Raw genomic sequence first — 23,507 nt, forward strand, 5'->3', positions numbered from 1 at the left:
CTTACATACCATAAAATAGTTGTGTGTGCTCATGTATACATCTATTAATTGCAGAGCAAGGTTTCGCGTATTGGATTTCCAGTTGTCGGATTCACCCTGTTAACACAACAGCTGCTTGTAAAATGGAGCAGATTTGTGAAGATAAATGCATAGATATAAAGTATCTTTTATTCTTACCGGCAACTTTGCAAAAATATTCACGTTGATCTTTCTCCCAAAGGAACATCTGTGAAGTCTGTCGACAAAGAAGGCAAATTATGCAAAATTGATTCAGTTCACTGGATTGTAAGTAACACCGCCTATAAAATATTAACTCTATGCTTGGTTCGCCCCAAGGAAAACGAAACATTCCACTACCTTTTATTTTCTGCAGAAACTAGCCGAAGAAAACTGAAGCTACTGTGGAGACTAGAGAGAGAACTATATATTACACCGAGAAGAAAAGCTTATCTTTTTTTTAACTGTCTATTTTTCACTGTAGTATTGCAATTAGCTCTCACAGATTGGAGTAAATGGTAAACCTAGAGATGAAATCCCCTAGTGGAAAGTGTTAAGTCAAGCTATTAACAATGTTAGGATTAACCAAATTTCTACATACCTGCACCCGTGACATTTATTTCACCCTTTGAAAAATGTGTTGCCTGTGGCAACTGCACCTTCCAAGTTAGCGTTGCTCAGATTTGCCTGCAGAAGTGGTACATGTGTGAGTGAGAAGTTAGAACTTAGAACATTAGGATACAAATTTCTTCACTTTTTTTCCTTGAACATTTGAACTTTGGGGCCAAGGGACGAGGAAGCAACTACACTCGGGGGTGAAAACTAACAAAACTTTCATAAATGGGAAATCTTGATCATTATAAGGTTTGGCTGAACTGGTAGAGAAAAGCAGTTTCCATTAATGAATCTGAAGTTTAGCCTTGTCACATAGACTGACATGTTTAGCTATTTTGTACAAATTATACCTCAAGTTACTTCTGTTAACTTGATCAGAAAGATCTACCAATTACATTCTCAGCGCTTCTCCAAAACAACAATAAGTATCATGGCACTAAGTGACCACGGATTAACGAAGAATGGTGAACCTGCTAGCTTGAAGGGCAAGGATTTAGAGGTCCCCTAGTCATGTTCAGCATTTACATAGAACATGGATACTCGTGTCATAAGTAAACCAGAGCCTGATCTAAAAAAACCCGAACAAGCATGAAACTTCTTCCATAATATCATCAAAAAGGACAACACCGCAGGAGTTTCCAACTGAAAATTTGCTCAAGGCGTGGTAGGTGTCCCATAAGTCCCGGAAATGGGAGCTTCGGACACACTGTCCACACATATTAGTATGTTACTGAAAATTCCAGTCTATCCCTCTATCTGCAATTTTCACCATTTACCAACGAAACTGACAGCGGAGCATCTAAATTAGGATTCTTATTAATCAGAATGTAAATTAAATGTTCCATCAAACTTCACCTTTGTCACATTGGCCAAGGAAAAGTCCACAGCTCTTAGATCTGCATCAGAAAGATCAGCCCCAGGAGAAACAATATCAGAGTAAATAAAACAACGAATAAACCGCGTTCTTTTTCTGCGTATCAGATACATAAAAATCTGTAATTCGAGCCAATGCATATATGAAACATTCCTTCTTCCTTGTCCTTCCTAAACATTTGCAACACGTACCAACGTCAATCGAAGATTACAGCATTTGTGATAATAAATTATTGAAAACAAATGTACCTGTTAAATTAGCATCAAAGAAGCTAGCACCTAATAACTTGGCGCCTTTGAAATTCGCTTGCCTCAATATCGACTGCAACAAAATCAACACACAAAAATTCAAAATCTTCGATTGCAATAAACATCAAACACTCAGCATTTCACAAAATCGATTGATTTTGGACCGTTTTGAAGTCTTGCTTGATCAAGGTCTTGCCGCTAAAGCCCTTGCCAGTGAGGTCCTGGCCCCTAGTCACCTCCGAACCGTACGGACCTCCACGCTTTCATCAACAACGAGACGATATTTAAGCACATTGATTTATTTCCCGTCACTTTCTCGGGAACCAAACAGAATACTGGCATTCAGGATTGAAGCTTTTGTTGTGTTTGGCTCATATATTTATGAGTTGGCAACAATTTTGTAAGTGTAACTTTGTGAATGCTACAAGGAAATGGCAGCAGCCATTTGTGACTTTGTGTTTTGCTTTCGGTTGTGGCATGGAAGTCTTCGTTCAAGGGAAGACATTGTGACAGCCACAAGCAACGTTGGAAGCAGGAGCAGGTCTTGACTTTGTGGGATTGCATGCAATTGAGCATTCTTTCTTTTATATGCATTAAATGGCAGATGAAGAAAAGGGTTGCACTCTATATATTGGCTAGGTACTGTTGAGAGTTGTCTCACGTCGGTAAGGGACAAGGTTTGTTATGTGTTTATATGTTCTTGGGTTACTTCCCATATTGTCAATTGGTTTTATAGTAAAATTGACCTCAATTTCATCATGGTATCAGAGCGGGTTGTTCTAGTGTGAAGCCAATTGGCCACACGCACTCCACGTTACCCAGTTGTTGTCCATGTGTAGGCTTGAAAATCCGCTACACGTGCGGAGCTGTGTTGAGAGTTGTCCCATATCAGTAAGGGACAAAGTTTGCCGCCATGTGTTTATATGATTTTGGGTTACTCTCTGTATTGTCAATTGGTTTTACGATGAAACTTCAAATCAGGTACGCCGATGAGTGTTGAATATATGCCATGTGAACTCAAGACTTTTTGGTCTTGGTGGTTGGCATAATTGCTGGTGTATGCCTATAAGCGAAGGCAGTAGTCTTGCATTGGGATATGCTTGCCGAGGGAGAAGGCTTGCATCAGGAAAGCATCCAAAGAGATGGTGAGAGCATTTGGCTCTACCATGGGCACGGGTGAGAGAAAATCAAGAGAGTTAGGTGAAAAGTATTCTAGTGAAAGAACTCTTAGGGGTTGAGTAAGGTTCTAGGAAAAATTCTGTGAGTGGATGTACAAGCGATTTTAGATTGAGTTATATCGATTTAACTCATGTGTAACTTATACTGTTATTCACACAGTGAAGAGTAATATTTTTCCGAATGTACGCAGATTTTTGCTGAACCTCGTAAATTTTTTGATGTCTTTATTTCTTGTATTTTATTCTGTTGGGTCTATATCTTAGTGAGGTAATCTGAATCTTGTTTCCGCACTAACCGGGCCAATGCACAACAGCTTTACCTTAAAGGCGAGCGCAGGATCGGCTACGAACACAGAAGCGGAGAGCAGAGCGATCAGGCTTGCCTTGCAAACGGACTCTCCCAGCGACAATGAGAGCTTCCAGAAGCTTTGAGGCGATTGTTTACTACCTGCGAAAGAAATTTGAAAAGTGAGAAATCATTAGAGCGAATTGGCTAACGTACGCGAGGTGTGCGCAGTGCGCAATATGCTGAAATGAATAAGAGAAAGGGGACGAAGGGCGGACGGAAGGAGGAGACAAGGTGCTCAGTGTACCTGGGGCGCAGGATAGCCGGCGGAGAGATGGAGGTGTTGGCGGGAAGGGTGAGGTTTGTTGGGGAGAGAGGGAGGGTTTTGGCGGGAGCTTGGAAGAGCACGTGGAGACGTTGAGAAGCGCCATTTGCGAATTTTCAGTCGGAATTTTTATTCGTTCGCTTTTGTGTCAGCGGATAACGGTGAGATCTGAATTTGGATATACGAGGCCGCGTTTCTGTAAACATGCTCACACCTATGAGTGAGATCCCCAAATCCTACGATTTGAATTTTGAAATATAGTTTTTATCTATTAATATACAACGACATTGGACTCGGACTAAAGCACACAATGATTGAGTTATTAGGTATCGACTTGCCAATTAGGTACGTTGAATGTAAAACATTGTACTAATAAGTAAAGATGAATATCATATTGTAATAATAATTCTTATTTGTATGTTTGTTAAAGATATCCATTTATATTCAGTTTTTCTATAACTTCGAGTAAGCAAATTTTGTGATAACACGCATTTTGTCTTAGTTGTATGATGAGTGTGGTTATGTTTGGAACAATTTTAATATTGCAAAATTACAACTTAATCAATTTACGTTAAGCGGTGCAATGCGATTTAGTTTAAACTATACGAAAAAAGAAGCCAAATAAAACCTCATACTTATAATCTCATGAAGTGAAACTCATCAACCTAAGAATGTTAACTATTTTTAACCACGTATAACGTCAATATTGCATATGCTATTCCACCAAAGTAACAAAGTACCAATCTTATATTATATTAAAGGTTGATATCATTGTGTCTCTTTCTTTTAAAAATAGGATAATTGATGATAAGTCACGATTATCCATCATTTTTGGGGATTGAGAATACTCACATAGGCATTTCAGCCTCTCTCTGGCCATATGTCTGACTTCCACACAAGTAGCGGGTTTCAAACATAAGACCTCGGGTTTTTAGTTTGAAGGAAGTCTCACAATTCATCTTTTATCACTAGGCCACCAGCTTGTGATTGATATCAATGTGTTAAATAAAACATAATAATAAATAGTGATATGTATTATCAAGATATATATTTACAATAATTTAACGAGAATTGATCTTAATATCTCTCTTACTGTTCTGGTCAAAAGGTCAATGCTAATTGACACCAAGATATTATTATTATTATTAAAACACAAAGATCCTTGTTTACTGCCAGTATACTTTCTTCTTCTTCATTTCATTTTTTTCTTCCCATAGATCCTTGGTCGGATTCCTCGCTCTTCCATTTTTCCAAGCAAGGTAAATTCTTCTCTCTCACATAACTTCACTCGCATGGAATCTGCTTCGCATTTGCAATTTTTTTATTTTTTATTATTCTGATATTAATGGATCGCACGGTCCACTGGATCTGTTACCAGAAAACGGAGCGGTTGAACCCGAAGCTTGCAGTTGGGCTTGAACCGGAGGGGGAGAGGAAGGAACCGGATTTGGGAGGTGTCAGGCTTGCGATCGCAGGCGAGGTTGAAAGCAGGACTGCTTGGTAAGTAGCCAAACGAAAATTTGGAATTTGAATTGTTAGTCTCGGCCAAACCAGATGCTCGGAGCACATTTGGCGTCCGAAGTTCGGATTCGGCATTTGAAGGGCCAATGTCGAGATCAATGGAACCAAACAGAGCCAATTTTGGTTCACTTTTTCTTGGGGCGAGCTGTTTAGTGTTGTTTTAGGTTTTAAGTTGTTTAGAATCAAATCTTTAGTTTTCGAATGGAAATTGAATGCGTAATTCTCCGTTGCGTGAAAGTTTTAGGTTTTAAGTTGGAATTTATGTATGAAGTTTAACCTACATTTTTATTAGTGAAGGTAGTGTAGGTTTTTTGCGTTATTTCTAGTGTGTTTAGATGGTGTGTGTACTTGTAAAGACATTTAAATTATAGAGCGAGACGGGAAGTTATGGTTGTTGAAAATTAGTGGGAGTGGTTATGGTAGTCTAAATGTCTGCATATGATATGATTACGATTGTCTTGAATTATGCCTCTCGATTAATTGTTATACTTCAGTTAGCTTACTTGGTATGTTGAATTTCAACTAGGTATGTGTTGCCTATGCTTCTTTGCCTTCTCTATATAGAAGCTGGTAAATACAGCTAGAACTTGGGTTCTGTTAAAAAGAATATTGTTCAGAGATGGGGCGTCTAAAGCTGCAAACTGGGATCAAGGCAATTGAGGAAGAACCCGAGGACTGTGAGGCAACCAATTCAAATAAAGCTACATTGGCATGCATCATCAATTCAGAAATAGGTTCTGTATTAGCGGTTATGAGGAGGAATGTAAGATGGGGCAGTCGTTATATATCCGGTGATGATCAGCTGGAACACTCTTTAATCCAGTCTTTAAAGGCATTGCGCAAGCAAATTTTTTCATGGCAGCATCAGTGGCATACCATTAATCCTGTTGTGTATCTCCAGCCATTTTTGGATGTGATTAGATCTGATGAAACTGGTGCACCAATCACTGGTGTTGCTTTGTCATCTGTTTATAATATCTTAACACTTGATGTGATTGATCAAAATTCCGTAAATGTTGAAGATGCCATGAACTTGTTAGTTGATGCCATCACTAGTTGTCGATTTGAGGTCACCGATCCTGCATCAGAGGAAGTGGTACTGATGAAGATACTACAGGTTCTTCTGGCTTGCATGAAGAGTAAAGCATCTGTTATGTTGAGTAACCAGCATGTTTGCACTATAGTGAATACATGTTTTCGTATAGTTCATCAAGCAGGAACAAAATGCGAGTTGTTGCAACGGATAGCTCGCCACACAATGCATGAACTTGTTAGATGTATTTTCTCACACCTTCCTGATGTTCACGACACTGAACGTGCACTGTTAAATGGAAGTACTACAAGAAAACAAGAGGTACTGTGACTATCAAAGTTTACATGCATTAGGTCTTAGCCTAGATGTGATCTGTTGATTATGTAGTGTAAACTTATTAGTTGATACACAAGCATCCAATGTCAAGAACTTGTTTGTGAATATGTGATGGTTTTTTCTTGTGCAGATTGCCGGGCTAAATAATGAGTATGCTTTTGGGAGTAGACAATTGGAGAATGGCAATGTGAGTTCTGGGTATGATAGTCAACCATTATCCACAAGTCCTGCCTCAAATGCTTCTTCAGGCCTGGTAGCACCTCGGATTGATGAAAGTGTACTCACGGTTTCTACTGAGAAGGAGGCTGTTCAATATGATTTGCATCTCATGACTGAGCCATATGGGGTACCCTGCATGGTGGAAATATTTCACTTTCTGTGCTCTTTGTTAAATGTTTCTGAGCATATGGGAATGGGACCCAGATCTAATACCATAACATTTGATGAAGATGTGCCTCTTTTTGCCTTGGTTATGATTAATTCAGCTATAGAGTTGGGTGGATCCCACATTCAGAATCATCCCAAATTATTGAGTTTAGTTCAGGATGAATTGTTTCGAAATCTTATGCAGTTTGGTTTGTCAACGAGTCCACTTATTCTTTCAATGGTATGCAGCATTGTTCTTAATTTATACCACCACTTGCGCACTGAACTTAAACTACAGCTTGAGGCCTTCTTTTCTTGTGTGATTTTGAGGCTTGCACAAAGTAAATATGGAGCTTCTTATCAGCAGCAGGAGGTTGCTATGGAGGTTCTTGTTGACTTCTGCAGGCAGAAAAATTTCATGGTGGAGATGTACGCTAACTTAGATTGTGACATAACATGCAGCAATGTCTTTGAAGAACTTGCTAATCTGTTGTCAAAGAGTGCATTCCCTGTCAATTGCCCTTTGTCTTCAATTCACATTCTTGCTTTGGATGGCCTTATTGCTGTTATTCAAGGAATGGCCGAAAGGGTGGGGAATGGATCAGTTTCTGCACATACGCCAGTGAATCTTGAAGAGTATACTCCATTCTGGATGGTGAAGTGTGACAACTACAGTGATCCTAGTAATTGGGTTCCATTTGTTCGCCGGAGGAAGTACATAAAGAGAAGGTTAATGATTGGAGCTGATCATTTTAACCGTGACCCAAAGAAAGGACTGGAGTTCCTCCAAGGAACATATCTGTTGCCTGACAAACTTGATCCACAAAGCGTGGCCTGCTTTTTCAGGTACACTGCTGGGTTGGACAAGAATCTAGTTGGGGATTTCTTGGGAAATCATGATGAGTTTTGTGTTCAGGTTCTTCATAAATTTGCCGGTACCTTTGATTTCGCAGATATGAACTTGGATACTGCACTCCGACTGTTTTTGGAGACGTTTCGATTGCCTGGAGAATCACAAAAGATACAAAGGGTGCTTGAAGCATTCTCAGAGAGATATTATGAGCAATCACCACTAATTCTAGCTAACAAGGATGCTGCGCTTTTGCTGTCATATTCACTCATAATGCTCAATACAGATCAACACAATGTTCAGGTAAAGAAGAAAATGACGGAGGAGGATTTCATTCGGAATAATCGGCACATCAATGGAGGCAGTGATCTTCCTCGAGAATTTCTGACAGAGCTTTACCACTCAATATGCAAGAACGAGATCCGAACAACTCCAGAACAAGGTGCTGGTTATCCTGAAATGACCCCAAGCCGGTGGATTGATTTAATGCACAAATCTAAGAAGAAAGCTCCATTTATCATGTCTGATTCCAGAGCCTACCTAGACCATGATATGTTTGCTATAATGTCGGGCCCTACAATTGCTGCTATCTCTGTGGTATTTGATCACGCAGAACATGAAGAGATTTACCAAACTTGCATAGATGGATTTTTAGCCGTTGCAAAGATATCAGCATGCCATCATCTTGAAGATGTCCTGGATGATCTGGTTGTATCTCTCTGTAAGTTTACCACCCTTTTAAACCCATCATCTGTTGAGGAGCCTGTGCTAGCCTTTGGTGATGACACAAAAGCAAGAATGGCAACTGTGACTGTATTTACAATTGCCAATAGGTATGGTGATTACATTCGCACAGGTTGGAGAAATATTCTGGACTGCATCTTAAGATTACACAAGCTTGGCCTTCTTCCAGCTCGTGTGGCCAGTGATGCAGCCGATGAGTCGGAGTTTTCAGCTGACACAGGGCCTGGGAAGCCTATATCAAATTCTCTCTCTTCTGTTCATGTACCTTCCATAGGTACTCCGAGGAGATCCTCTGGATTGATGGGTCGGTTTAGTCAGCTCTTATCTCTTGAGACAGAGGAGCCAAGATCGCAGCCTACTGAACAACAACTTGCTGCTCATCAACGCACCCTTCAGACAATTCAAAAGTGCCATATTGACAGCATATTTACCGAGAGCAAGTTTCTGCAGGCTGAATCCCTCTTACAGCTTGCACGCGCACTGATTTGGGCTGCAGGACGACCCCAGAAAGGGAATAGCTCTCCTGAGGACGAGGATACTGCAGTTTTCTGTTTGGAGTTGCTGATTGCTATTACCCTAAATAATAGGGATAGGATTGATCTTCTTTGGCAGGGAGTGTATGAGCACATATCCAACATTGTTCAGTCAACTGTGATGCCTTGTGCTCTGGTAGAGAAGGCCGTTTTTGGACTTCTTCGGATTTGCCAGCGGCTGCTTCCCTACAAAGAGAACCTTGCTGATGATCTCTTGAAGTCCCTGCAGCTTGTCTTGAAGCTTGATGCTCGGGTTGCTGATGCTTACTGTGAGCAAATTACACAGGAAGTCAGTCGCCTTGTGAAAGCAAATGCCTCTCACATCAGATCCCATGGGGGGTGGCGCACAATTACATCCTTACTCTCTATCACAGCCCGGCACCTTGAAGCTTCTGAGTCTGGGTTTGACGCACTGTTCTTCATTATGTCAGAAGGAACCCACTTGTTGCCGACCAACTATGCTCTTTGTGTTGATGCTTCGAGGCAGTTTGCAGAATCTCGCGTTGGGCAGGCAGAACGATCTGTTTGTGCACTTGATCTTATGGCAGGTTCTGTTGATTGTTTAGCAAGGTGGGCCCGTGAGGCTAAGCAAGCTGTGAACGAGGATGAAGCGGTGAAAATGTCTCAGGATATTGGGGAAATGTGGTTCCGACTTGTTCAGGCACTAAGAAAAGTTTGTTTGGACCAGAGAGAAGATGTCAGGAACCATGCTTTGTCTTTGTTGCAGAAGTGCTTGACTGGAGTAGATGGGATCCCTCTTCCACATGCTCTGTGGTTACAGTGCTTTGATGTGGTGATTTTCACAATGCTTGACGACTTGCTTGAAATTGCACAGGGACACTCCCAAAAGGACTACCGCAACATGGAAGGCACACTTATCCTTGCCATGAAGCTCTTGTCCAAGGTGTTCTTACAGCTACTTCCTGGCCTATCACAGTTAACAACCTTCTGCAAACTATGGCTGGGTGTTCTCAGTCGAATGGAAAAGTATATGAAGGTGAAAGTTAGAGGGAAAAAAAGTGAGAAGCTTCAGGACCAATTACCCGAGCTACTTAAAAATACCTTGCTTGTGATGAATTTAAAGGGAGTGCTCGTGCAAAGGAGCGCTCTAGGAGGAGATAGTTTGTGGGAGCTGACATGGCTACATGTCAATAACATTGCACCATCCTTGCAATCTGAGGTTTTCCCTGATCAAGGTTCAGAACAGTCCGAGACTAAGCTGGGTGAAAACGGAGGTCTAGTTTCTGAAGAAAAGGGTAATGTACTTCCAACCGAAATGGCGTCGACAGAAGTTTCTGGCACTGCAGGTTAGCATGTTGTATAGTTGTTTGCAAGTAGAACCGGTCCTGTTCGTGCATGTTAATAAGCACGCATGATCCCGGATTCTGAATAGTTATTTTAGGAGGCATCTTGTTATGAAATCTTTATCTTACAGAAACTGGCAGAAGACATCTTTGATTGTTTTCTGTAGAGCTGCTAGATGTGGATATTTACAGAGGGTGCTGATATACATACTGGTTGTTTGAAAAACCAAGCGGATTGGTCGTTTCTTTGTACTCATCTTCGTCTTCCTTCAACCAGTGTCCTTAACTTCGCCTCCGGATAATTCTGTTGCAGTGTATTCCCCGGATAAATACTACTTTTTGTCTAAAGGTAGCATGTTTGTTTGGCCTCCTAGTCAGTTGCTAGTGAATCCTTCTGTATTTTGTACTGCCTTGTTCATCAATGTACAGAAGAAGATTGCTACTTCTAACTAGTATTTTTACTCGGCATCTAATCGTGCCATGTTTGACATGGTTTCGAGTTCTTGCATCGCAAATTGCCTACGTTTTGTTGCGAAAGTTGGTATTTGATGATGCATTGTTGAGCCATGTGTAAGAGGAGCATCCGATTACAGGTTCATGTGGTGTAATATGGTCTTCCCCCATCATATTTGTCATTTAACCTTTCATCTTCTTCTTATTCTCCCCCTCCATCCACTTTTGGACCTTAATGCAATCAATTTTGAATTAAACTTTTGATCCTTTCAGAATCAAGCGATGTTCGAATCTAATTTAAACTACGAGGAGATGGATTCACACTTGAGTGTAAAAGGCGAGTACACTGCTGTACATAACTTGGTTTGCGTAATTCCTCTTAGACTTCTTGAATCTTGAGTAAATATTTTATTTGTTTTTTACCCAATCTACAAGAAAGAAAACAATTTTTTAACCTACAAAAATTGAAGCAAAAACTTGATGGTTTAATAGCTTTTGTCGTTTGGAAATGCTTTTAAAATGATTGAAAACACATTTAGAAAAAATATTCTTACGGTCCAAAAGCACTTGAAATGCATGGAAGAAGCACATAACATTGCGCCATCCTTGCCATCTAAGGTTTTATGTGATCAAGGTTTAGAGTAGTCTAAAACTAAGCTGGGTGAAAACAGAGATCTAGTTTCTAATGAAAAGACTGATGGTTTTTTCCATAAAGCACTTCAAATGCTTTTAAAAATTCACTTACGTTTTTACTAAGAATTGATGTTGAAAATATTTTCATTAGAAGCGCTTTCAGTCATTTTAAAAATATTCCAAAAAATGCTTTGAGTCATTGATGCCATCTCTCTTTTTTAGTCACCTTTTTGAGTTTGTAGAGCAATATTTTTTCATTTTTTATTTTTTGATTTAAACGAAAATACTATTTTGATGGGAATCAAGAAAAATGAAAGAAATCAGACGGTCCACATTTGAAGAGACACGGTACACTGGAAGATCGCGTTTTTATGCCCCCCAAAAAAGAACGGAACGAATATGTTCACAGTTCAACAGCCGATCTGGTACCAAAAGTGGTTGGTGAACGGGTCGAACCAGAAGTTGACAATTAGTGCCGGCAACCGCCGCGAAACCGGATTTCAGAGGCTTCCGGCATGAGATCGCCGTCGACCTCGAAAGGAGGAGAACTATCGGGTAAGTACCCAAATCAAATTCCCCTTTTTCTCACCCAAATCTGTGGATTCGACATTGGAAGCTCCGCGCCAATGACAAGATCAATACGAATCTCCACCTTCTCTTTCCCCTCTCTTTATCTCCCGTTTCTTTGTGAGCTGATTAACATTTAATTTAGTTTAAGGCTTTCTAATCAGAATCAAATCTTGGGTTTTTAGAATCGAAATTCTCGAATAATTCAAGGCTGTGCGAAGCTTCATTTTTTCATTGTAGGATTCCATTGAATCTTAATTTTTTTTGTTATTGTTGTAATTGGTTTTCAATTGTTGGTCGAGATTATGCAAGAATCATACTTTTATTGTCATTTCTTTTAAATTTTGTGTTAGATGCAAATAAATATACTGTATTCCAAGTTATGGGTGTGGAATTGGGTAGACTGGCAATGAGTGTGGGTAGTGGGGGCGGTCGTGGTTGTTCGAATTTGGGGCTAATAGTTGTGAGCTTATGGCCAGTTTCTTTGTCTGATATGATATGATTGGGGGAGTTTTAAATGTGGCTTCTTGATTTCTTGTTCACTTCAGCTTATTTGATTTGTTGAATTTCTTCTAGGTATGCTTTAGTAGCTCTGTAGACCGTGAAGGTATGCGATACCTTTAGACTTGTTTGCTTCTGTGCGTTGAAGTTGGTAAATAGCGAAAGAACTTGGGTTCTGTTGAAAGATGGGGCGTCTGAAGCTGCAAAGTGGAATCCAGGCAATTGGGGAAGAACCTGGGGAATGTGATGCAACATATTCTAATCATGCTACTTTAGCATGCATCATTAATTCAGAAATAGGCACTGTATTAGCGGTTATGAGGAGGAATGTGAGATGGGGAGGACGCTATATGTCTGGCGATGATCAGCTGGAACACCCTCTAATCCAGTCTTTGAAGGCACTGCGCAAGCAAATCTTTTCGTGGAAGCACCACATGCATTCCGTCAATCCTTCTGATTATCTCCAGCCATTTCTGGATGTGATTAGATCGGATGAAACTGGTGCACCAATTACTGGTGTGGCGTTGTCTTCTGTTTACAATATCTTAACACTTGATGTAATTGATCAAAATTCCTTAAATGTTGAAGATGCCATGCACTTATTAGTTGATGCAATCACTGGCTGCCGATTTGAGGTGACTGATCCTGCATCAGAAGAAGTGGTATTGATGAAGATACTGCAGGTTCTTCTAGCTTGCATGAAGAGTAAAGCATCTATTATACTGACCAATCAGCATGTTTGCACTATAGTGAACACATGTTTCCGTATTGTCCATCAAGCGGGAACAAAAGGTGAGTTGTTGCAGCGTATAGCTCGCCACACAATGCATGAACTTGTTAGATGTATTTTCTCACATCTTCCAGATGTTCACCCTGCTGAACGTGCATTGCCAAATGGAAGCAATACCATCAATGGAGAGGTACTACTAATATCAAAATTGACAAGTATTATTGGGTCTTAGCATAGAGGTGGTCTGTTAATTCTTGAGAGTGAAACATTAAGTTGAACTTGCAGATGTCCAGGCTTAAATACTATTCTTATTCACAAATTTATGGTGTTGTGCAGATTGCAGGGAAAAATAATGAGCATGTTTCTGGAAGTAGACAATTGGAGAATGGCAACATGATTTCTGAGTTTGATAATCAGCTATTATCTACAAATCCTGCTTTGAACGCTTCCTCAGGTCTTGTAGAATCTGGGATGGATGAAAAGACAACTGGTGCTTCTAGCGGGAAGGAGGCTGGTCAATATGATGTGCAACTCATGGCTGAGCCATTTGGGGTTCCCTGCATGGTGGAAATATTTACCTTCCTGTGCTCTTTGTTAAATGTGGTTGAGCATATAGGAATGGGTCCCAGGTCTAATACCATAGCTTTTGATGAAGATGTGCCCCTTTTTGCATTGGGTTTGGTTAATTGTGCTATAGAGTTAGGTGGGTCCTCCATTCGGCACCACCCCAAGTTGTTAAGTTTGGTTCAGGATGAATTGTTTCAAAATCTGATGCAGTTTGGCCTGTCAACAAGTCCACTTATTCTTTCAATGGTATGCAGCATTGTCCTCAATCTGTATCACCATCTCCGCACTGAACTTAAGCTACAGCTCGAGGCTTTCTTTTCATGTGTGATATTGAGGCTTGTGCAAAGCAGGTATGGGGCTTCTTATCAGCAGCAGGAGGTTGCCATGGAGGCTGTTGTGGACTTCTGCCGGCAGAAAACTTTCATGGTGGAGATGTACGCGAACTTAGATTGCGACATAACATGCATTAATGTCTTTGAAGAGCTTGCTAATCTGTTGTCAAAGAGTGCATTCCCTGTTAGTTTGCCTTTGTCTTCAATTCACATTCTTGCTTTGGATGGTCTTATTGCTATTATTCAGGGAATGGCAGAGAGGGCAGGGAATGGCTCAGTTAGTGCTGTTCAGGCTCCCCCCACGAATCTTGATGAGTATACTCCATTCTGGCTGATGAAATGTGACAACTATAGTGATCCGAATCATTGGGTTCCATTTGTTCGCCGAAGGAAGCACATAAAGAGAAGGCTGATGATTGGAGCCGATCATTTTAACCATGACCCAAAGAAAGGGCTGGAGTTCCTCCAAGGAACCCATCTCTTGCCTGACAAACATGATCCTGAAAGTGTGGCCTGTTTTTTCAGGTACACTGCTGGGTTGGACAAGAATCTTGTTGGGGATTTCCTGGGAAACCATGATGAGTTTTGCATTCAGGTTCTTAATAAATTCGCCGGTACCTTTGATTTTCAAGACATGCATTTGGATACTGCACTGCGACTGTTTCTGGAGACGTTTCGATTGCCTGGAGAATCACAAAAGATACAAAGGGTGCTTGAAGCATTCTCAGAGAGATATTATGAGCAATCACCACAAATTCTTGCTAACAAGGATGCTGCTCTCCTGTTATCATATTCAATCATAATGCTCAACACAGACCAGCACAATGTTCAGGTGAAGAAGAAGATGACAGAGGAGGATTTCATTCGGAATAATAGACACATCAATGGAGGTGATGATTTACCTCGAGAATTCCTTTCAGAGCTTTACCATTCAATATGTAAGGATGAGATCCGCACAACTCCAGAACAAGGTGCTGGTTATCCTGAAATGAACCCAAGCCGTTGGATTGATTTAATACACAAATCGAAGAAGAGTGCTCCATTCATTGTATCAGATACCAGAGCCTACCTTGACCAGGACATGTTTGCTATAATGTCAGGCCCCACAATTGCTGCCATTTCTGTGGTATTTGATCATGCAGAACATGAAGAGATTTACCAAACATGCATTGATGGATTTTTATCTGTTGCAAAGATTGCAGCGTGCTACCATCTTGAAGATGTGCTCGACGATCTGGTTGTGTCTCTTTGTAAGTTTACAACCCTTTTAAACCCATCATCTTATGAGGAACCTGTTATAGCCTTTGGTGATGACCCAAAAGCTAGAATGTCAACTGTGACAGTTTTCACGTTTGCCAATACATATGGTGATTACATTCGCACAGGCTGGAGAAATGTTCTCGACTGTATCTTAAGATTACACAAACTTGGTCTTCTGTCGGCATTTGTGGCCAGTGAAGCAGCTGGTGATTCAGAGTCTTCTGCTGACACAGGTCATGGCAAGCCCATAACTAATTCTCTATCATCTGTCCCTATGCCCCCTGTGAGTACTCCTAGGAAATCCTCCGGATTTATGGGCCGGTTTAGTCAGCTCTTATCTCTTGACACAGAGGAGCCGAGATCACAGCCTACTGAAGAAGAACTTGCTGCTCATCAGCGCACCCTTCAGACAATTCAAAAGTGCCACATTGATGGCATATTTTCAGAGAGCAAGTTTCTGCAGGCTGAATCCCTGTTACAGCTTGCACAGGCACTGATCTGGGCTGGAGGACGACCCCAGAAGGGGAGCAGCTCACCCGAGGATGAAGATACTGCAGTTTTTTGTTTGGAGTTGCTGATAGCTGTTACCCTAAATAATAGGGATAGGATTATGCTTCTTTGGCAGATTGTGTATGAGCACATATCGAACATTGTTCAGTCTACTGTGATGCCTTGTGCCCTGGTAGAGAAGGCTGTTTTTGGACTTATTCGGATTTGCCAGCGGCTGCTTCCCTATAAAGAGGACCTTGCTGATGAACTCTTGCGATCATTGCAACTTGTTTTGAAGCTTGATGCTCGGGTTGCTGACGCATACTGTGAGCAAATTACGCAGGAAGTTGGTCGCCTTGTGAAAGCAAATGCCTCTCACATAAGATCACCATTGGGGTGGCGCATAGTTGCATCACTACTCTCCATTACTGCTCGGCACCCAGAAGCTTCAGAGGCTGGATTTGATGCACTGTTCTTCATTATGTCTGAAGGAACTCACTTGTTGCCTGCCAATTATGTTCTCTGTGTTGATGCATCAAGGCAGTTTGCTGAGTCTCGTGTTGGAGAGGTGGAGCGATCTGTGTGCGCACTGGATCTTATGGCGGGTTCTATTGATTGTTTAGCAAGGTGGGCCTGTGACTCTAAGCAATCTATGAATGAGGAAGAAACTCTGAAAATGTCTCAGGATATTGGGCAAATGTGGTTACGGCTTGTTCAGGGTTTGAGAAAAGTTTGTTTGGACCAGAGAGAAGAGGTTAGGAATCATGCTTTGTCCATCTTACGGAGGTGCTTGACTGGAGTGGATGGGATTCCTCTTCCACATGGTCTCTGGTTACAGTGCTTTGACATGGTGATCTTCACAATGCTTGATGACTTGCTTGAAATTGCACAGGGACACTCCCCAAAGGAATACCGCAACATGGAAGGCACGCTTATCCTAGCCTTGAAGCTCCTGTCCAAAGTTTTTCTGGAGCTACTACCCGAGCTATCACAGCTAACAACCTTCAGCAAACTATGGTTGGGTGTTCTCAATCGAATGGAAAAATATATGAAGGTGAAAGTTGGAGGGAGAAAATGTGAGAAGCTACGGGACCAAGTGCCGGAGCTACTTAAGAACACCTTACTTGTAATGTTTTTAAGGGGAGTTCTTGTGGAGAAAAGTGACGGAGGAGATAATAGCTTGTGGGAGTTGACGTGGCTACATGTAAATAAAATTGCTCCATCTTTGCAGTCTGAAATTTCCCGTGATCCAATTTTAGAGCAGTCAGAGACTAAGCAGGGTGAATCAGGGCGAGTTTCTGATGTGACGGGCACTTTAATTCCAACTGAAACAGCTGCTGCTGAAGGTTCCAGCAGTGGAGGCTAAAATGTTGGATAGTCTTTGCAGCCGGATCTGGTGTTTTTAAGGCATATTAGTAAGCACACGTGGTTGCGACCATTGAGTAGTACAGAGGGAGGTGGTCTTGTTCTGGCAGGCGACCTCTTAATTTTGGCTGTATAGCTGCAAGATGCGGGATTTAGCACAGTGGGAACTGCTATATCTGGTGGTCAGGAAACCCAAGCAGATCGAACTTTATCTTCGTAATCATCTTCAACTTTCTTGAAATCCATCTATAACTTTGTTGTCTAAAGATATCATATATGTCGTGTTTTGTAGTAGGGTACTTATGCCCTTGTTTTAACTCCCCACACCCTAATTTTTTGCTGCGTCAAGAAAATCCGGAAGGGAAGGATTCATTTCTTGCCAAAGAGAAAGGTGAAATATTTTTGTTTGATTTGTTGAACAATGTACAGAACTTGATTGCTAGTTTAACTAGTACTTTTACTCGTTCGCGGTACCGTTCTTTGTGCTTGTGTTTGACATTGATATGTTCAGATTGATGAACTGCAAGTTCGTGACATCGTCGGGATTTTGTAATGGATTTCTGAGAGACGATTATGTTTACCAGAGGATCTCTTTTCGTGGGCAAAATTCTTATCTGATTTCCATTGGTGATTTCACCTTGCTCATGTTTTTTCGATTTTTATTTTTTGAAGGACTAATTGCACATTTGCCTTCCAAGCACGGGAGGGTTGTTCCATTTTTTCCCCCGATTTTGTTTTTTCTCCCAAGTTGACCTCTAAAATATTGAAATTTGTAGAATATGTTGGAACGTAAAATTGTGAAGTAGTAAATTCTGGTCTTCAAACTGTCGTATAGGTCAACAAATTTGTATTAGAAGAGACATTTACATTATGTTTGGACGAGGAAAATAAACTTGGAATTTGGATAATAGTCAGAATTTGTAAATTGACATGCATCAATTTTTTTGTTTGAATTCATAAACATAGGAATTTAGAATTTCCGTGTGGAGAAAAGAAAAACTTGGAATTTGGGATCTCTAATTCTCAAGTTTAAATTCTATGTAAATAGGTATTATTTCTCAATTTCTATGATTGAGAGCTTAAAAATAACAAATTCAGTAATTAATTTTATTGTTATTTTAGGTTAACTAAACAAGAAAATTCACAAATTCTATAAAATAAAATTTCATTATTTTAAAATTCCTTAGTAATCTTAAACTTCACCAAAACATAATGTTAAAGAATTTATCGGAGATGCTCGTAATATCGTTTTAAAACTAGCTTTTTTCGTAAGAGGGAGGAGTATAAACAACCATGGATAACTGAGCTTGTTCGGCAGCTGCATTTTCTCACCCTTCTCCATCCACTTAATTAGCTGACGCAGCGACTCCATCCACACAAGGCTTGAAAGTTTGATTGCTTTTTTACAAGCTTAATAGTAGATCAAATTGTTGGGAATTTAAGGGTTTGGGAAAATGACCTTTTGTTTTGTATGGAATAATAAGTAGGTTTTGTGGGATATTAAAATCGTAACAATTTATGCTTTATATTAGCTTCACTTTGTTAATATATGTTAAATTGATAATGTGATAATATAACAATTTCGGATTTCAACTTTGAGTTGATATAGAAGTTAACTTTACATTACGTTGATGAAAGTCGTCACGAAACATTAGTTTTTATCCAATTGATATTTCGTATCCGTAAATGACAATTAAATGCAAAGTTTGATCACAATGGTGCAAATGTAGGTTATAAACAAGTCAAACATTTCACACTTGTCACCGTAACGAGAGAATTAGACAATCAAATAGACAAAAAAAAGAATTCCAACTGGTGCAATTTCGAAATCTCACGAGCAAATAAAAAATTCATGATACTAAAAGATGGGTTATTTTGAAAGATGAGGATTATCTTTTCTTTTATTTTTTTATTTGAATCTTTACGATTAAATCATTTTAACATCTTATATTATTTTTTTTTTATAAATACAAAAACAAAAGATAAAATATGAAAGGAAAGTGAAGGAAAGAGAAGGAAGAGAATCTTATCACGTAAAGTTGGTATGAGTAAAAATGCTTTAGTAGGCCAGATAGAGGGTAAAAGGGTATGCTAAAAGATGGTAAAAACTTGGTGTTTCCAAAAAAAAAAAAAACGATGGTAAAAACTTGTGACAGTGCAGAGGCCAAAGACTTTCCGCAGTTGCTTGCCAGGGTTAACATTGGCAAAAGCAAACATAAATCAAGATCTCAACATTAATTGTACAAACCCTAAACAAAATTACACTCTCTTTTGTTACAGAGATAAACATCCTACACCCAAAACTGCAGCACAGCGTCTAAAATCTAACAGGATTCTCTCTGAATTCTTTTTGTGAGATTTCGAAAATTTATAAGTTATATTTATTTATTATTTATTGCGTAATTTGAAATTATTTGAAATAATTTTTTTATTTAAAATTGAATACAAATAGTACTTAATGAAAATTAATTGTACGATGTACAATGAACGAACTCAATTTAAGAATTTCTGATATCCTCACAAAAAAAATTTGACAAGAATCCAAATTCGTCTAAAATTTAGGTAAGATGATTTAACAAAATGGTTTAACGATTAATTAATCCGACCATTCAATATTAATGATATATTGACGCGTTATTGCCGAGCAACATTATTTTTCCTTCAATACGTGACAAGTACACATATACAACTTTCGAATGTTTTAATTCTCATCAACTTGTAACATAAATTATATTGTTAAATTCAATAACGTATATCTTACTGTTAAATGACCAACAGGTCCTATGACTAGTATGGGTCATGGGGCGCTGTTTTTGGCGGTGATGTTTTCAGACATTGGCACTCGATACCTTGTCGGGACTGGCAGACCGTGACGTGTTCCCACTACTCCATGTGCAGTGCGCACCCACAACCCTCCTCTCTCTCTCTCTCTCTCTGTAAAAACCCTACATGGAGAGATAAACTCCATTTTCTTAAGCTTCCTTGCACACTTCCCCTTACACCTTTCCACCGCCTCTGCCCTCCTCCCGTCAAATCAAATTCCCCACGTCACCTCAGAAGGGCACAACGGTAAATTTCGATGCACAAAGATGCTTTTTTCTTCCTGGTGGTTGGTTGTGGTTGGAGAGTCTCGTCGGTGTTGGCTGTAGAGGAGCAAAAGCTCACTCAACTTGGAAGCTCGGAACTTGTAGAGTCAAAAGCCAGAGGGACAAGAAAAAACCTCGCATCTCTGCAAAACCGCCTTTTTCATTTTCCTCTCGGATTTTATTTTTTTTTTGTTTTACAGGTTTATTAAAGAGATATTCGATGCACGAATTGTTATAGTACGCCAGGGGGTGTTGGGACCCTTAACGTACGCTCCCCGCAGCCTTGCAGTAGAGGGAGGGAGAGAGAGAGAGAGAGCTGAAAGTACAGAGGAAAAGAAGCCCCTACCAAAAATACAAAATCTTAGGTTCGTTTGCTCGTACTAACCAACCCAAGATTTCCCATTGATTGAGACTTGAGAGAAAGCAAAGCAAACCAAGCTCCAATGAAGAAAGAAGAAAACTAGAAGCTGCTGCAAACTCAAAAGGCTTATCAGAGAAGTACACAAGGCATGCACTTTGTGGTACCCAATAATATACATACGCGTATATATATATATATTACTGTTTTGAGCTCAAATATGTGAATCTTTGGGTATTTAAGAGGTGGGGTTTGAAGATTTTTGAGTTTAGATTTGGTTTTTGAAGAAGTGGGGTTAGGGTTGTTGGGTTTTAAATGCGGTTTGTTGGATCTAATATTTCTGGGTTTTTAGCTTTTAGGGTTTTCAAATAAAAAAAGGGAGATTGGGTTTAGGTGGGTTTTCTAATAAGGGATAAGGTTTTTTGGATTCTATCTGTGGATTTGGAGATTGTTTTGTAATTTACTTATTGGAGAGAGATATTTCAATCTGTCCCTGCAAGTGCAAACAAACAAAGAAGAAGAAGAGGGAGAGAGGTGCAATATTAAAGAGAAGATAAAGATTTTATCTCTACCTTCCTTAATTAGCTTGCTAGGTGGTTGTCGTTGTCCACCCAAAAACAGAAAGAGTGTAAAACCAAGAGCTTGGATTTGGATTTGGATTTTGGGTTCTGGTTTTTTTTTATTGCATATTTTACAAGATTTAATTAGAAGAAGGCCATGGCGAATCGATGGTGGGCTGGAAATGTTTCCATGGGAGGAGGAGGAGGTCATGTGGACTCAATCTCCTCGACTCCGCCGTCTCTCCACCTCAGGAACACTGAGGAACAGCTGGACGACCAAAACAACACGACCACTCCCACCAACAGCAGCACCAGCCCTCACAAGCAGAACAAGAAACACCGCGAAGACGACCGGGACAACAATGATCAGGAAGGCGACGATCAGGGCCCCAACACCGGTAGCGGCAGCCATGACAGCCTCGAGCCTGGAAGCAGCAACCGGAGGCCGCGTGGCCGGCCGCCCGGGTCGAAGAACAAGCCTAAACCCCCCATAGTCATCACCAAAGAGAGCCCCAACGCTCTCCGAAGCCATGTGTTGGAAATCAGTAGCGGCAGCGACATTGTGGACAGCATTGCCACCTTTGCCCAAAGGCGGCATAGAGGGGTTTCGGTTCTCAGCGGAACTGGCATTGTCGCCAATGTCACTCTCCGACAACCAGCAGCACCAACTGGAGTGATCACATTGCACGGAAGGTTCGAGATACTATCGATGTCAGGGGCATTCCTGCCCTCCCCATCCCCACCTGGGGCGACAGGGCTGACCGTGTACTTGGCAGGCGGCCAAGGGCAGGTGGTGGGAGGCACCGTGATGGGAGCATTGGTGGCTTCCGGTCCAGTGATGGTTATAGCAGCTACCTTCACAAACGCGACATATGAGAGGCTGCCGCTTGAGGAGGAACAAGGTGGAGAAGGAGGAATGCAGTTGGAGCAACAACAGCAGCAGCAGCAGCAATCAGGTGTGAATTCGGCAGGGACAGGAGCAAATTCAAGTTCCCAAGGTTTGGGTGAGCATAGTAGTGCAATGGCTGTTTACAATTTGCCTTCAAATTTACTTGCGAACGGTGGTCAGATCCCTCAAGATATATTCTGGGGTCCTCCCCCTCCAAGACCCCCTCCTCCATCTTACTGAGACAACAAAGATATAGAGATCGAGAGAAGGAAGGAGAAAGAAAGATGCTTGGTCTGATCACTGACTTGTTCTTTTTTTGGTTTTGTGAAAAAAATATGTTTGACAGCTTTTGTAGGCACAGCAAGCAAAGGTAGGAGGAGGACTATTTTGTTTATATCTTTTGCTTGTGAAATCTCAAATCTCTTTAGTTTTGTTATTAGGTTTTATTTTTTCTTTCTCAGTAGCTATGTTTCAAAACCGGTGGATCGTATGAATGTATTTTGTTCGTCTTTCGCTTAATCTTCTGTGGAGAATATATTGATCATTGTGTAGGCAATGAAGAAGAAAATAGTCAAGAAATGGAGGGGTTTTGGAGCTCTTGAAATTTCCATTGCAAAATGTTTGTGAAACTTCTTCCTTATTGGTAAGCTTTACAAGAATTTTTCTATACATTGCTGTAGTGTCTCCGGTTCACTCGAATGTTCACTCGATAAATTCCCTTGAATTCTTAAGTGCGTATGCAACCGTTAAATTCAATAATGTATGCCAAAAACAGGTGGTTTCATGCATAATTAATTGAAAGTTGAGTTTCCAGTTATGTGCATGCTCCGACAAGAATGTCAATTGAGGTCCATCTGGATAGTAGATAGCTTGAGAGCAAGTTGGTATGGATGGTTTTGTGCTTGCCAGGACTTTAGGGTTTAGGGTTGCATGATTTGATGGGTCGGTCGACCAATTTGACAGAGTGCAGAGACTTTCCACTTGGTCTTAGAGAACTGTTTACATAATTGATTCTTCTTTTATTCATGAGAGTATATCTTGTTTATACAAAAGGATATGCTCATACACGAATTATTACATAGTGTCATAGCTTTAATTAAGTTGTTTAGAGACACTTCAGGATCATGGAGATACTAGTTCACAGATTCCATTGATCCAAATTACTTGCTTGTTTCTTTTATTGGAGCGGTATTCTAATTAATTTACGGGAGAGGAATTGGAGCTCAGAGCCAACTTGCCTACGCCGATTGCAAATTACTTGCACGCCTTTTTTTTAAGAGAATCCTTCAGTTTTGATTGCATGTGCTTTACTTTCAATATTTCTGCAGTATCGGTGAAGTATTGTTGTTTAAGTAACAAGAAACTTTGGATCATTGTGCAAATGGATGTGAAAATTTTTGGGTGAATTTTAGATGGAGTTTGGTTTGGAACTAGACCTTTTTCTGGCACTCCTTTTTCCTGACACTTGTTTCTTTAAGCAAGTGTGAAAGAAAAAATTGAAGGTGTT

General features: G+C 40.4%; 3 protein-coding genes and 1 pseudogene across 3 annotated transcripts; 3 read left to right on the top strand and 1 right to left on the bottom strand.

The window, feature by feature from the left end:
* Window positions 1-44: 44 nt before the first annotated feature.
* Window positions 45-3,722, bottom strand: LOC137719496 (thylakoid lumenal 15 kDa protein 1, chloroplastic-like; annotated as a pseudogene).
* A 983-nt stretch (window positions 3,723-4,705) lies between these two features.
* LOC137720314 (ARF guanine-nucleotide exchange factor GNOM-like) lies at window positions 4,706-10,850 on the top strand. The gene is made up of 4 exons (XM_068459367.1): window positions 4,706-4,782; window positions 4,902-5,023; window positions 5,571-6,398; window positions 6,544-10,850. Exons 3-4 carry the CDS (start codon window positions 5,664-5,666, stop codon window positions 10,216-10,218), a joined length of 4,410 nt encoding a protein of 1,469 aa, XP_068315468.1. The 5' UTR covers window positions 4,706-4,782; window positions 4,902-5,023; window positions 5,571-5,663; the 3' UTR covers window positions 10,219-10,850.
* Window positions 10,851-11,694: 844 nt separating this feature from the next.
* On the top strand, window positions 11,695-17,705 carry LOC137720425 (ARF guanine-nucleotide exchange factor GNOM-like). Its single transcript, XM_068459493.1, has 3 exons — window positions 11,695-11,851; window positions 12,440-13,284; window positions 13,431-17,705. The coding sequence occupies exons 2-3, from the start codon at window positions 12,550-12,552 to the stop codon at window positions 17,106-17,108; spliced, it is 4,413 nt and encodes a 1,470-aa protein (XP_068315594.1). The 5' UTR covers window positions 11,695-11,851; window positions 12,440-12,549; the 3' UTR covers window positions 17,109-17,705.
* A 3,525-nt stretch (window positions 17,706-21,230) lies between these two features.
* LOC137721528 (AT-hook motif nuclear-localized protein 15-like) lies at window positions 21,231-22,375 on the top strand. The gene has a single exon (XM_068460621.1). The coding sequence runs from the start codon at window positions 21,269-21,271 to the stop codon at window positions 22,238-22,240; it is 972 nt and encodes a 323-aa protein (XP_068316722.1). The 5' UTR covers window positions 21,231-21,268; the 3' UTR covers window positions 22,241-22,375.
* Window positions 22,376-23,507: the final 1,132 nt, after the last annotated feature.

The sequence above is a fragment of the Pyrus communis genome, chromosome 16 (assembly GCF_963583255.1).
Source record: "Pyrus communis chromosome 16, drPyrComm1.1, whole genome shotgun sequence".
Classification (NCBI taxonomy): domain Eukaryota; kingdom Viridiplantae; phylum Streptophyta; class Magnoliopsida; order Rosales; family Rosaceae; genus Pyrus; species Pyrus communis.